Genomic DNA, 13,697 nt, shown 5'->3' on the forward strand with positions numbered 1-13,697 from the left:
TGGTTCAGTTTCAATATTGTCTTAAAAATGGGTGGGTAGCTAGTGATGTCATTTTAAAAAGTAGGAACAATTAAGTGTAAACCAGTAAATAATTAATTAAATAATTGGTTAAATTGGCAAAAATAAGCATGACATATGGTGAAAAGAGGTTAAAAGTGACAATGGGTAAAAATATGCGACACTAGGTAAAAAAAAGTGGTGGAAAGGGTTTAGAAGTGCCAAAATGTCTTGAAAGTTTGCACAAAAGGCTGACGGAGAAGTGGCAAAAATGGGGGTAATGTAGCAATAATGCACTAAAAGGAGCAAAAAAATGGCATGAAAAGGTGATAAAAATAGGTTGAAATATGGCAAGTTTGGTGTAATTGCAGAAAAAATGTAAAAAAAAATAATGGGCTCAAATTGTTGAATAAAATATTTTTAATTTCTTGAAGGCTTCTGGGGACCCTCTCTCAGTGTCTCGCGACCCCAAATGGGGTCCTGACCCCAAGGTTGAGAACCCCGGCAGTAGAGTACAGTCTGTGGTCCATTCCACATGTTTCATCTCCTTCACTTTCTAATGTAGGTTTAACTCAGGACAGTGACGCTTTGTGATGTTTGTCTTTAAACATGAACTGATAAACCTTTACCTCCAACATTTTTACTCTCTCAGAACAAATGATTAGAATCATCAAAGTGCTTCATGTTATTGACTAAACCACACGTTCACATCATGGATTCAATACGATCAATACTGTTTGTACACTGGGACTTTAACAAGATTAATGTAATGGCTGATATCACCCTGACTTACTCTGAACAACAAGAACTGTATGGACTTCAGGATCTTTGTGTTAACATCTCTCAGGTGTTAGTGTGTAACAGTGTAGACACACAATGACCCTCATTTATCAACCTTGTGTTAAAACCGGTGTAAATCTGAGTTCACGTTTGTGTCGTACGACAGGACCAATGTGTGATTTATCAGATATTCGTATCAGCATAAAAATGATCAGGTGTTGGTAAATGCGGTGGCTGAATTTGATCGTAATTAACATGTTACCCCCTCCTGTTTCGGAGGCTCCGCCCACTGAGGTCAAACAAGAAAAGAAAGTCTTCTGAGGTGAAGCAAAACAAAGATGTACTTTTTGAATGTGTGAAAACTGGACTTAAAGGAGATCATTTAAACGATCTGTAGAAGAGGATCAGCTACTGAGCAGGAGACGTCTGCCCCCCTGTGTGCGCTGAAAACAACTTCACAGCAGATCCCGAAGACACAAGGAAATAGGTTTATATCAACTTCCGTTGTCCGCACGCTTTAGGCAACACTTTTCAGTAAAATAAATTAACAATCAAAACCCTTAAAAAAGCCTTAAAAATGATCTGTATTTATGATGCCTTCAACCAATTTCACCCATAATTCACATTACTGATGAAATACTGTAGAACATTTGTAAAAGTTTAAGGAACTATTTCCATTTAAAAGCATAAATAAGATCCTATTTCCTAATAGGACCTTAGTCTTAAGACAGAATGTAGCAGCACTGCGTCTTGTGTGTGCGTTTTTTAGAATTCATTTTAAGAATTAATTTTGATCTGTTCTGAATGTGCGTCTGCTTATGCTTAAATGACAGATTATCGTACACAATGTGAGATCTGATCGAAGCTTGCTTAGATTTGGTCGAACACACGTCAGATCTGAACATACGAATGGTTGATAAATGAGGGCCAGTTTCTCAGGACTCTAATCACACATTTCTTTATGCTTTCATAATCTCGCTCAACAGAAAACACTTAATTCCATCAGATGACAGGACGTGATATATTGGCCTTTGTTCACATATTGCTGATCATTAACTGCTGGAAAATAGAAAATTAAAGATTGTCATGTTAGTGCTTCCTCACAAAGACACACGTGCTCAGTGTTTACAGGTACAGTCGTTGTTGACTGTCATCACTGACCTTTCAGGTTAACACAGGGGTGTCAAACTCATTTTAGTTCAGGGGCCAAATACGGACCAGTTTGATCTCAAGTGGGCCACAGAATTTAGATGGGGAAAAAAGAACAATTGCACCCTAGTTTTCAATATCAGTTCAGTTCACTTAAAAAATATTGATTTTTTAAAAAAAAAAAAATTACCAATTTTTGTGTACTTTAGAGTAGATTTTTGGAATTGTTTGTGAAAATCTGCATGATTTGTGGAAAAATTTTGAGTTTGTTCCACAATTTGCAATTAAAAATGACTGCATTTATGTGATATAAACAAAGGAAAAATTCAAGCCCCTAAAATGACTGTGGTGGTAGTGGATTTGATATATCTACAACTGGATTATTTGGTAATTCACACAATAATTTATGTTTACTTTGTCATCTTTTCTTTCTCCTACGGGCCGAATTGGATGCTCTAAAGCAATGTTTCTCAAATGGGGGTTTGTGTACCCCTAGGTTACGCGATGGCACTACAGGGGGTACTTAAAAAAGAAAGAGAGAGAGAGAGAGAGTGGAGAAGTCAGTCTTGGTAACACCCCAGGTGTAAGATGACCGGAAATTATATAAAAACTATAGATATAAATATATATTCAGCGTTTTTCCACCTTGGGGTCGGGACCCCTATTTTATTTTATTAAATGCAGTAAAGAGAAAATTAAAAAAAAAATTCAAATATCTGAGCTCAAACATGATCGAAAGCTAATTCTAGAAAAAATTGTCTTTAGGTTTGCCAGATATGAAAATGGGGTCACGATGCAAAAAAGGTTGTGAACCATTGCACTAAATACTGTTTCTTTCCACTTATTTACAAAAAGAGATTCTTTAAAATGTGTGTTATCACTCGTTCATTCCATTAATTATGCTCTATAGTTGATTTTAAATAGTTTTCTAAGCAAAGATGTTGTAGTCAGACAAAAAAAAGTTTGAGAACCATTGCTCTAAAGGGCCGGATTTGGCCCCTGGGCCTTGAGTTTGACACATGACAACAGAACTGTGTGTTCACTTCATACACTGTGAGGTCCAGCTTTATCCTGCAGGTTTTTGTACTGTGAGATAAATGTGTTTAAAGTCTCAGCGCTGCACAGTGATGCACAGTGACTGAAGCCTGAATGTGTCACTGTCACATCCAGTAAGATTCATCATCATCATCATCATCTTCATCGTTAGACTTCCTCATTGTTTCACATTTCACCAAATAAACCTGGAGCACTTTGATCCTTCACACAACAACAAACACGTCTTTATCATTATTCCATTTGTCTTACATATAGAACTTAATAAGAAGGCTGTGTCCTACATACAAATATACATTCTTAAATATGACTTCTTTGTACAAACATAAAGGTTCACGTGATGTACCAACAGTAAAGTCTCTCTTTGTGTAATATGTTAGAGGAGCTTTATAAAAGTCTACAGACATTGCAACGGATGGAGGAAGGAAGTCAAACCTTTGATAAGTCATACATGCGGGACGCTCCCTGCTCTCCACACACAACAACGTTCTAACGAGAACCTCCTCCGTTTGTCTCCACTCAGTGGACCTGGAACACAAACACAGAAACACTCAGTGAGTTCAGTAGGAACATCTCTGACTGCTGCTGTACGCACACATTACACTGAATCATACACTGATTCTATGGGGCCATTATTGTATCCAAACTATGCGTGTGCGTGCAGGGCGGAGCTACACATCTTGGGGCCCGAAGCGGGATACCTTTTGGCGGCCCCACACTGTCAACTATGGACCGTTAAAGAACACAAACGCTGAACATGATGGCCATAGTTTACTAACTGCTCTTCTGTGTCAAACATTAACTCTAATGAACCACTTTAACCTTGAGGGTAAAATCAAATGTACAGTATGTAAAGCCACTCTAATGGAAGATAAATAAATACAATAAAGGGTTAAAGGCTGATTTTAAATGTATTCATAAATGATTGTTTTCAATTAGCCAATAATAATGTATTTACATAAGGGATTCCTTACTATTCTACTGAGCAGAAACACGATGAACATGGTAATAATGGCAAAAAGACTTTTTTCTTTAAAACAAAAAAAAAAACAAGTAAATTTAAACATGAATATACAAATATAAATTAAAAAAATAAAAACACTCATTGCAACAAAATAAATATGAAGAGTATTTATAAAGTGGTAAATGTAATTGTTTATATAAAGGAGCCTCAAAAGAAAGGTTGAGAAAGTCTGAACATCCAAATGAAAAAATAAATTAAAATATTGTTTAGAACTTCAAAGAAAAACATTACAGCTTATTAGCTCCAACCACTTTTTTATTTTCTTTCTTCTTGCTAATGACCATATGATTGTTTTTTTTTGTTTTTATAATGTCATCAAAGGAAATCTGCCTTAAGTTCCAACCTGATGACTGCCAGTACACTAAGCCTTTCTTCATGTCATGGAGGACCTCAAGTATGATAGATGCTGATTTAACGTCACAGTGACGTTGACGGTGATTTTTGAAGGATGGGGTGTGTTAACATAAAGTAGCAGTTCGCTGTAAAGAACAGGTTAAAGAAGTGTGATGGACAGCCATAGTGTGGGGGCCCCCTGGTGGCCCTAAGCAGCCCATTAATCCACTTAGTGGTAGGGCCGCCTCTGTGTGTGTCGTCAAACCGGGACATTCTACATTTGGCAAATGCAATCTTTAACTTGTAACTCATGCAATACCGCTAGAAATTCTGTTGATTTTAAAGTGACAGACTTGGTACCAAGTGACAGACCCTCCAATGGAAGGCCAACTTCATAAAACACTATATATATATATATATATATATATATACATATATATTAGGGATGTAACAATTAATTGTAAGGCAGTTAAAAATTGATTCATAGGTATCACGGTTCACATCAATGCTCTGAAAATTAATTGCAGTACTTTTTTTTAAACAGCAGAGAGCGCTATATATTTATCCTTCTTGTCCAGCAGTGTACGTGGCGGGCGGATTCTGCTACTACTTTGTTTCTGGCTGCCTTCTACTCTTAAACATGTTCATAAATGATTCCTTACCCCTTTAGCACCGAAATAATATCTGTAATATTACGTGAATATCTGTAAAAGTCACGTTTTTCTATTAGCTCTGTCTGCTAGCACCGCATAGCTTCTCTTCTTCACTGCAATAATATCGGCATGCCAACCGACCAGCACCTTCTGCTGGTCCAAACAAATATCTGATGTAAATACAGTGCAGACTTAACAAGTCCAATTGTTAAGGCACAAAATACATTTTCAGTTGCACTTTTAAAAAGAAAAAGAACTATTATTTAGTTTTGCATTGTTTACTATAGAACCAGAATTTTAATTAATAGGCTTCTTCGTCATTTGTATAATTCCTTTATTTATTTCATTCAAGGTTTATTTTTAGTTAAATTGCATTATTTTGAATAGTTTATCAAGGGATTCTTTTGACAATGAAAAATAAAAGGAAAATAGTATAGTATTTTCTATTTTTTTCCCCCCCAAATCAATAAAGGAATATTTTTCAGTCATCATTTGTCTACAGTCCCATTTTGTAAAATAAATTGTGAGAGAATCGTATCGTGAACTCAGTATCGTGAACCAAATCGTATCGGGAGTTGAGTGAATCGTTACATCTCTAATATATGTTTTAAATAACTTTAACTTATGTCATATATGTTATATGACTATCTTTTATAACTTAGAACCTATTAATAAGACACACATTCATATAACACGTTTTCCAATCAAACCACCTCCAAATACGGTGAAGAAAAGGAAGAGGAAACTACCATAAAAAAAATCAGAAGAAGAGGAACAGGTACAGACACATGGATTGTATTACCCACACACAAAATGTTTTGTTACAATAAAGGCCCCATATGATTTATTCTTCCTTTGGTTCACTCCTAAACAATGTTCTGCTTTATTCACGTCCACTACTCCCAGCATTCAGGGACTTTGTGTGGACCAGTCATGAACCCATGAGGCTTTGATGGTCCTGATGGTGGCCCACAGACTCATTTTTAAAATAATATGGTGCATAAAGTCTTCTTATGCACAGATCTTCTATTTAATAACAACATTATGAAGGTTTTAGGCCAAACCTGTAGAAACAGTGGAAGCTGAAGACTTATTGAGACATAAAGATAACGGTTCTCATTTATCAACTGTTTGTATCAGGGCTGTGCATTGCCATAAATCTGACAACACAATATGATTCACAATTTGCATGTCACAATACATTATTTCTGCATATATCCCAGTACTAAACAACATGATATATCATGATGTAAATAGTAAATAATTACAAATTTCACCTTTACAAGTACAAAATGGTACAATTTATTTTTTATTTTTTTAAACTTGCCAGAACAAGTAAATGGAAACTAACTGTAATTCAAGTGACAATATCAAAAACAAGTTTAACTTTTGCTCCTACAACAGATTCTGATTCTGTTAAGTTCTTCAATTATTATGAAAAAATAACCACATAAAAGTGCCCAGTATGTTTCATGAGAATGAAGTGCAATAAACTTCCAGCTAAAAAGCATTGGGGCGTGAGGTCGTTTCACAAGGCCTGATGTGGTTCACTGACACCTATGACAGGGCGTTTACGTGCTATGCATTTGTTAGTGCAATTAAAAGTTTTTTCATTAAAAAGCATGATTAAAAAAAATCAATTTGGATATTTTTTGGAACAATATTGTAATCGTGTGGTAAAATATCTCGATATATTTTTTTATTACACCCTTTAGTTTGTACTGAGCGCACGACATGCGTTCAACCATATTCACGCAAGCTTCGGTATTTATCAATTGTGACGTGAGCGTACGCTACAATCAGATCTCAGCTCGTTTACAATAATCTGACTGGATTTGTGGAGCAGCAGCAAAATCTGACTGAGCCTGAAAATAAAGTATTAAACAAACCTCAGCTGTCATTTAAGATAAGCAGACACACATTCAGAACAGATCAAAACAGATTATTAAAACAAAATAAAATTCATTTAAAGAGCCCACGTTATGACAGATACCACTTTTTTTGGTTTTCCTTGCACTGAATACTGTATAACCCCGCTGGTGAACCGTCTGAACAGGAGTGTGTACCCCAGAGAAACTGGGCTTCAGAGCACTGCCTTCGCTGGGATCTAATACTGAGGAGACCAGACCTCATCCATGCTTTTAAAATATAAAGTATACCTGAAACTTTTACAAATGTATCTAATCACTTTTAAGGCTTTTTTTAAGAGTTTTGATAGTTAATTTCTTTTAATGTGATATTTTTTGCCACGTCATATCTGTGTGTTTCACCAGGATCTCTGTTGCGAAGTTGTGCTCAGCGCACACGGGGGGGCAGACATCTCCTGCTCAGTAACAGATCCTCTTCCACAGAGTGCGCTTCTTCAAAGGTGCAATAGATAACTCTTATAAAAGTGACTTTTTTATATATTTGCTAAAACTGTCACTATGTAAAGACAGCATTACATGAAACTAGTAATTTGTAAAAAAAAACAAAAAAAAAAACAGGCTCATTAAGTCCCGCCTACTGCTCCTACTGCAAATCGCCAGAATCCGCCGCAACCAAGCAAATGGACCAATCAGAGCCAGGATTGTGTTTGATGGACTGTCTGACAGTCGATCAGCTGCCGATACCTCCGTTAGCAACAACAGCTTAAACGGCAAAGACGATAAGTAAAAAGAGGAAGCAAGAAGAAAGAAAAGCTAAAAAGAAAGAATTGGACAGAGTCCGGGACAAGTCGAGAATCAACATCGGAGTGGCTTTTCAGCGGTGGAGGGAACTCCGTGATCTAGAAGGACTCAAAACTGATGCAGAATTGGTGACTTTTCTGCTTGACAGGTAATTAACCCTGCTTGATTTACATTTTGTTTGATTTGTAATTGCTACACGAGTACTGCGTAGTGCATGTTATATTACTGTGATGTTGCAGTCGGGCTAACGTTAGCTTGTTTCCGAGACTAATGCGAACGTTACTGATTGTTGTTGTTTTATTGGAAAGTAGCAGACGGTATCTTTATGAAGTGACCTGACAGTCTTAACGGTTTTGTTGTGTGGTTTACTGGCCATTTAGCAATATTGAAGTTGTACTTGTTCAAAATTAACGCTAAGTCCTCTCTCTCCTCCAAGTTACCAACTGCACCTTTAAGTCCATTTTCACACGTTCAAAAAGCAAATCTTTGTTTTCCTCTACCTCAGATGTAAGGATGCCGATTTTTATCTTGACCTTAGTGGGCGGGGCCTCCAAAACAGGAGGGCGTAACATGTTTATACCAATCATACCAAAGATACCAATGTTTCATAAATCACACGTTGGTCCTGTCGTACGACACAATGTGAACTCAGATTTATACTAATTTTCGCATAAGGTTGATAAATGAGGACCGATGTGTTTGTTGTTCTGAAACTCATCATCACATTGATCCTTGAGTGAACCCTGAGACGATGAGGAGCACACACCTGCTGCTTCAGGTCAGTGTTTGCTGTCAGACGAAGCCTTTCCGTGGCTGTTTCTCTGCGCACACACCTGGATGCTGTCCCCGCTCTCTGCCTGCAGCTTGACATTTGGTACAGTGAAGATAGAAGACACTGCAGGAGACGGACAGAGGTTCACAAACACTGAGCTGGAGGAGGATTACACATGCAGCTCAATTAGCATTTAGCATGGAGGTTTCTGTTCACTGTTCACACATGATTAGCAACAGGGCTTCTGTTTTATCTCACAGAGAACCAGCATGTACCACATGTACTGAGATGTTATACAAAGCTGCCAACTTAAAAAAAACCTTTGAGTGAGATTTAGTGGGACTGACCAGTTTTGTTGCATAGGTCTACACAGAAATATGCTTGTGATCAACATATTTAATTTAATTTAATTAATTAATTTATTTATTTGGACAGCTTACAAATACATTAAGTCAGTGGTTCCCAAACAGGGGTACAGGAGCACATTGCAGGGGGTACTTGGAAATATCTAAAAATTAATTTAAAAATAGTTGGGAAATGTTCCTTATTCCTTTTTAAGCAATTCTGTGTACAAATTCACCACAAAATAAAAGTACTATTGCTTAATAAAATACTATATTTTCTTGAATTGAAACAGTATGTTTTCATGCTGTCAAGGCCATTTTTTCACACTTCTGACAATATGAGACAATTAGCTACATTTTGCAAAGGAGATTGTATCTACTTACTATTGAAGTAATCATATAAGCAATCAATAAATTACACTCATTGTTTTGAATTTGTAGATCAAGCCTTAGTTAGGGGTTTAGGCCCGCTGTTCCACAAATGAACAAGTATATTAAATTATGGAGAGGGTACTTATGATTTGAAGAAGGGGTACACATGGATTGACAAACATGCAAAGGAGGTACACTGGTTAAGTTATGAAAACACAGATGTTTGTATCAGACTCTAGCTTAACAGCTAATTTCCATCTGCAGTCCTTGGGGGGAGGGGTCAAGAAACAGATGCAATACATAGAGTGCAATTTATGTACATTCTACTGATAAAAAAATAAATAAAATTAACATCATTATAAATATAACTTTAAGATCATTAACAGATACAATAAAACTTCTAGTTGGAATTCAGCTCAGTCATACAAGTCAATCATTTGTGAATAAATCTCATTCATATAACATACATAAAATCAGAGATGAGAGTTAAAGCATGGCTTTTTAAAAGCCATGCTTTAACTCTCTTGAAAAGGTTATTAATGATATCTGAAGTTAGCGAGTAATTACGGACAGTTGAAGACACAAACCCTGAGGATAGAAGTCCTTCAACAGTCTGTGATTACTCGCAAACTTTGGACATCAGAGCATCAGCCGCTCACTGTTTAAGGGTTGGAACCGTCGTCCCCTTTTCTTATTTTTTTGTCACAACTGTTTTTATTCTCTATTAGTAAACAAATGAGGTTGACATCAACATCTTCAACTTTTCCTGTTTTTTTAGAGCAACCAAAAGCAGCACAAGTTGTCATTTTGACTAAAAAAGCTGCTAAATAGAAACAATTAGATGTTTACAGGCAGTGGGGCCATATGACATCATCAGTCACATGATTTCAAGATGGAGGAACACAGGCTCTAAAACTCTAATGTAGTCCCATTTTTAAACGTTAATAAAATGAATATGGTGCAAAATAATGTGTTTTTTTAAACATCGATCTTCTAATAAGAAAATGTTAAAGATTTTAGGCCAAACTAATAAAAACAGTGGAGGATCACTTTAACGACTATGGGGCTCCTGCTGGAGATGATGCCCCTCGTAGACACTGGCCAGGACACAACACATACGTGGAAGGAATGGATGAAGGTTGTGTGTGTGTGTGGTCCATTGCTCTCTGCGTGTTCAGTGAGGATGGTGATACCTACTGTCCTGTAGCTCCCACAGTCGCGGAGGAAGGTCACTGAAGTACTCGTGGTTTAGTGCCGTCTGCGCTGACAGACGATTCTTTGGGAAGCACTGGAGGAACTTGGAAGCCAAATCCTCAGCATGGTCCACATACCCCAACCTGAAGACACACACACAGTAAGACAGAGAGACACACGCTGAGAGACACACACTAAAACACACCAAAGAGACACAAACAGACACACACACACTGAGATACACACAGAGATACACACACTGAGAGACACACACCGAGATACACACACAAAGACACACACAGAGACACACACACCGAGATACACACACTGAGAGACACACAAAGACACACACAGAGATTCACACACAGAAACACACAAACCGAAATACACACACTGAGACACACACTGAGAAACACACACTGAGATACATGCACTGAGACACACACAGAGAGACACACACAGAGATACACACACAAAGACACACACACAGAGACACACACACCGAGATACACACACTGAGACACACACCGAGAGACATGCACTGAGAGATACACACACGAAGAGACACACAGAGACACACACAAAGATACACACGCTGAGAGACACACAAAGACACACACTGAGATACACGCACTGAGAATCACACAAAGATACACAAACTGAGAGACACACAAAGATACACAAACTGAGAGACACACAAAGATACACAAACTGAAAGACACACAAAGACACACACACAGAGACACACAAAGACACACACAGAGATACACAGAGAAACACACCGACATACACACCGAGACACACATACTGAGAGACACATAGACACACGCAATGAGACACATACAGAGACACACACTGAGAGACACACACTGAGAAACACACACTGAGAAACACGCCCACACACACACACTGAGGGGTGGATTCACTAAGATCTGAAATAAAGGGTGGTAAACCAGTGGCGTCCCTAAATCCTTTGGTGGCACCGTTTCTCCACCTGTTGTGGGTAATTCACTAAGATTGTGGCAGTAATAGCTGTACGTATAGACGTGGTTGAGACTTTCCTATTTTAAATGAACATTTTGCTCGTTCAATGTGTAGAGGTGAGTGCACAGAAGCACAAAATGATATTTGAAGAAGTTCAACTGGAGGGAGGTGAACTTCTCTGTGTGCTGTACAAACATTTAATAATGTAGAAAAATAAACAAATAAAAATTCTTTTTTTTGTTTTTTTAAACATACATCTCATACATCTTTATATGACATGAATTATTATAAAGGAGCAGTCACAATAATCCATGTCAGTACCTTTTAATTGTATCTTACTCATTATTTAAAATTAATTTTTTTATTTTTGACATACATTTTTTATTAGTATTTATTTTGTTTCCTCACAGTACAACTTACAGTATATCTTCCTTTTAATTGTATCTTACTTTATTTTTTAAAATGCATTTTTGTTTAATTATGGGTTTTTATTTATTTATTAGTATTTATTTGGTTTCCTCACAGGAGTTAAAAACTAATATTTTCTGAAAATAAATTATCAATATTTAAAAAAAACCTGAATTTTTTTAAAAAAGATGTGGAAAACACGAAATTTGAAAAAAAAAAAAAAAAAAAAAAACGCATATGCATTTAAATGCACAATGATTTTTAAAAATCATAAATCGAATCACAATATCTGTCAGAAAAATGGCAATCAGGTTTTTTGTCAAAATCGTGCAGCTCTAATCTCTGCACCACAGCGACTCTCTGCACCACAGCGACACCAGACTCTACACGCGCCGCGTCCAGCTTTTTCTCTCCATCACACACTTTTCTTTACTCTGCATTTTCTTATTCAGTGGCTGTTAATATTGACAATTGTTTTATTAAAATTATTTTCTTATACTAGAAAGGTTAACTAGAGTTTTTTCCCCATATCTACTGTGTTTTGTGTCAACATTTACTGCAGCTGATCTCTGCGCATGTGTTTGCACCTGCTTGTCAGTCGTACTATTTTCGGGTGCTAAAACAATCACCGCAAACAGTTCCAGATTTGATGAAATGCATTGCGCCCACTGCAGCAAATTTATTTTATTTATTAGCGGGGCAGTGACCCCCCCCCACCCCCCTACTGTGCCCCCCCACACACACACTCTTCCTCACCACTACAGGGGAGCTTTTTTATTAATCAAAGATATCTGATTGGCTATCAACTGAACGGCAAAGAAATGAGAAGTTCCTTGTTAAATAGTGAAACGCCCTCAGGCTTATAAAAAAAGGTTTAACCCAACTGCTCAGGAGCCAATGGGAACACACGCTCAAACTGGACAAGTGGCCAAAGGCTCAAAATCATGTGAATTTAACACGTCGTCGATGCGTATATTATGGAGAGCCATCGAGGTCACACACACACACGCACACGCACACGCACACGCACACACACACACCAGAAAAGAAGGATCCACTCACTTGTTCCAGGCCTGCCTCAGCTTCTTAGCACTGTACACTGTGAACCGTCCTGAAACAAAGACACGGGTCATTCCATGTCATTACAACAAATGGCCAACAAACAATTCTGACATATTTACCAATTGTTCTGTGATTAACCAATAGGCACGCAGTACATTTTAGTTTGAATGGATGAATACATTCTGAGTTATGAACAGTTAGGGAGGGGCTTCGTGTTGATTTCTGTCCTTATTTATCTTTGATTTTCAGATTCTAATATATCAGGAATTACATCACATAGGAAACTGAAATTTGGTATAGTAATACAGCTCCATCTACTCTCTCAGGATATGGGTCATGTTTGGGTCTTCAGTAAACACCTTTACATATGTCTCAGCTCCCTGTAATTGAATCAGCATAGATCTATGAACATAGACTGTTCACATCACTATTGATTAGTCACACATATGCTTTGGTTCTTGAGTGACAGTCTCTTGAAATTTGATAAGCTGATACTTTTTTTTTTTTCATTATTTTCATTGGCCCATAACTGCATGAGGGAATGCAAGAAAAAATCTGATCTCTGTTTTAATTTATGGTGTAAAGGTTACTCTTTCTTAGGATATAAAATATTTTTCTTTATGCAACTTCTTCATTTTTATTTTGGACCCAACTTTGGGTTATTTCTCCACTCGCCAGTATTGAAAATCATTTATACGAGGCTATTGTAGCTTGGTTCCATGTCTTGTAATCATTTGTTGGTTATTAGTTTTTCACAAGTAACATAATTATTATTATTATTATTATTATTATTATTATTATTATTATTATTATTATTATTATTATTATTATTATTATTATTATTATTTTTTGGGGGTGCTTTCTTCTAATTCATACTTTGTGAGGTAGAACTTCTCATGATGG

At 36.9% G+C, this 13,697-nt stretch overlaps 1 protein-coding gene across 2 annotated transcripts in view; it reads right to left on the bottom strand.

Moving 5' to 3' along the window:
* Positions 1 to 2,822: 2,822 nt before the first annotated feature.
* Positions 2,823 to 13,697, bottom strand: part of cdk14 (cyclin dependent kinase 14) — a 49,989-nt gene continuing 39,114 nt past the window's right edge. Inside the window, exons 11-14 of one of the 2 annotated variants that reach the window (XM_028470421.1) lie at positions 12,795 to 12,843; positions 10,344 to 10,483; positions 8,425 to 8,553; positions 2,823 to 3,507 (exon numbers count right to left, since the gene is read on the bottom strand). In XM_028470421.1, the coding sequence (XP_028326222.1) occupies positions 8,438 to 8,553; positions 10,344 to 10,483; positions 12,795 to 12,843 (305 nt within the window). In that variant the 3' untranslated portion in view covers positions 2,823 to 3,507; positions 8,425 to 8,437. Of the gene's footprint in view, positions 3,508 to 8,424; positions 8,554 to 10,339; positions 10,484 to 12,794; positions 12,844 to 13,697 lie in introns of both variants that reach the window. The other variant, XM_028470422.1, reaches the window with a different exon arrangement.

The sequence above is a fragment of the Gouania willdenowi genome, chromosome 16, assembly GCF_900634775.1.
Source record: "Gouania willdenowi chromosome 16, fGouWil2.1, whole genome shotgun sequence".
Classification (NCBI taxonomy): Eukaryota; Metazoa; Chordata; class Actinopteri; order Blenniiformes; family Gobiesocidae; genus Gouania; species Gouania willdenowi.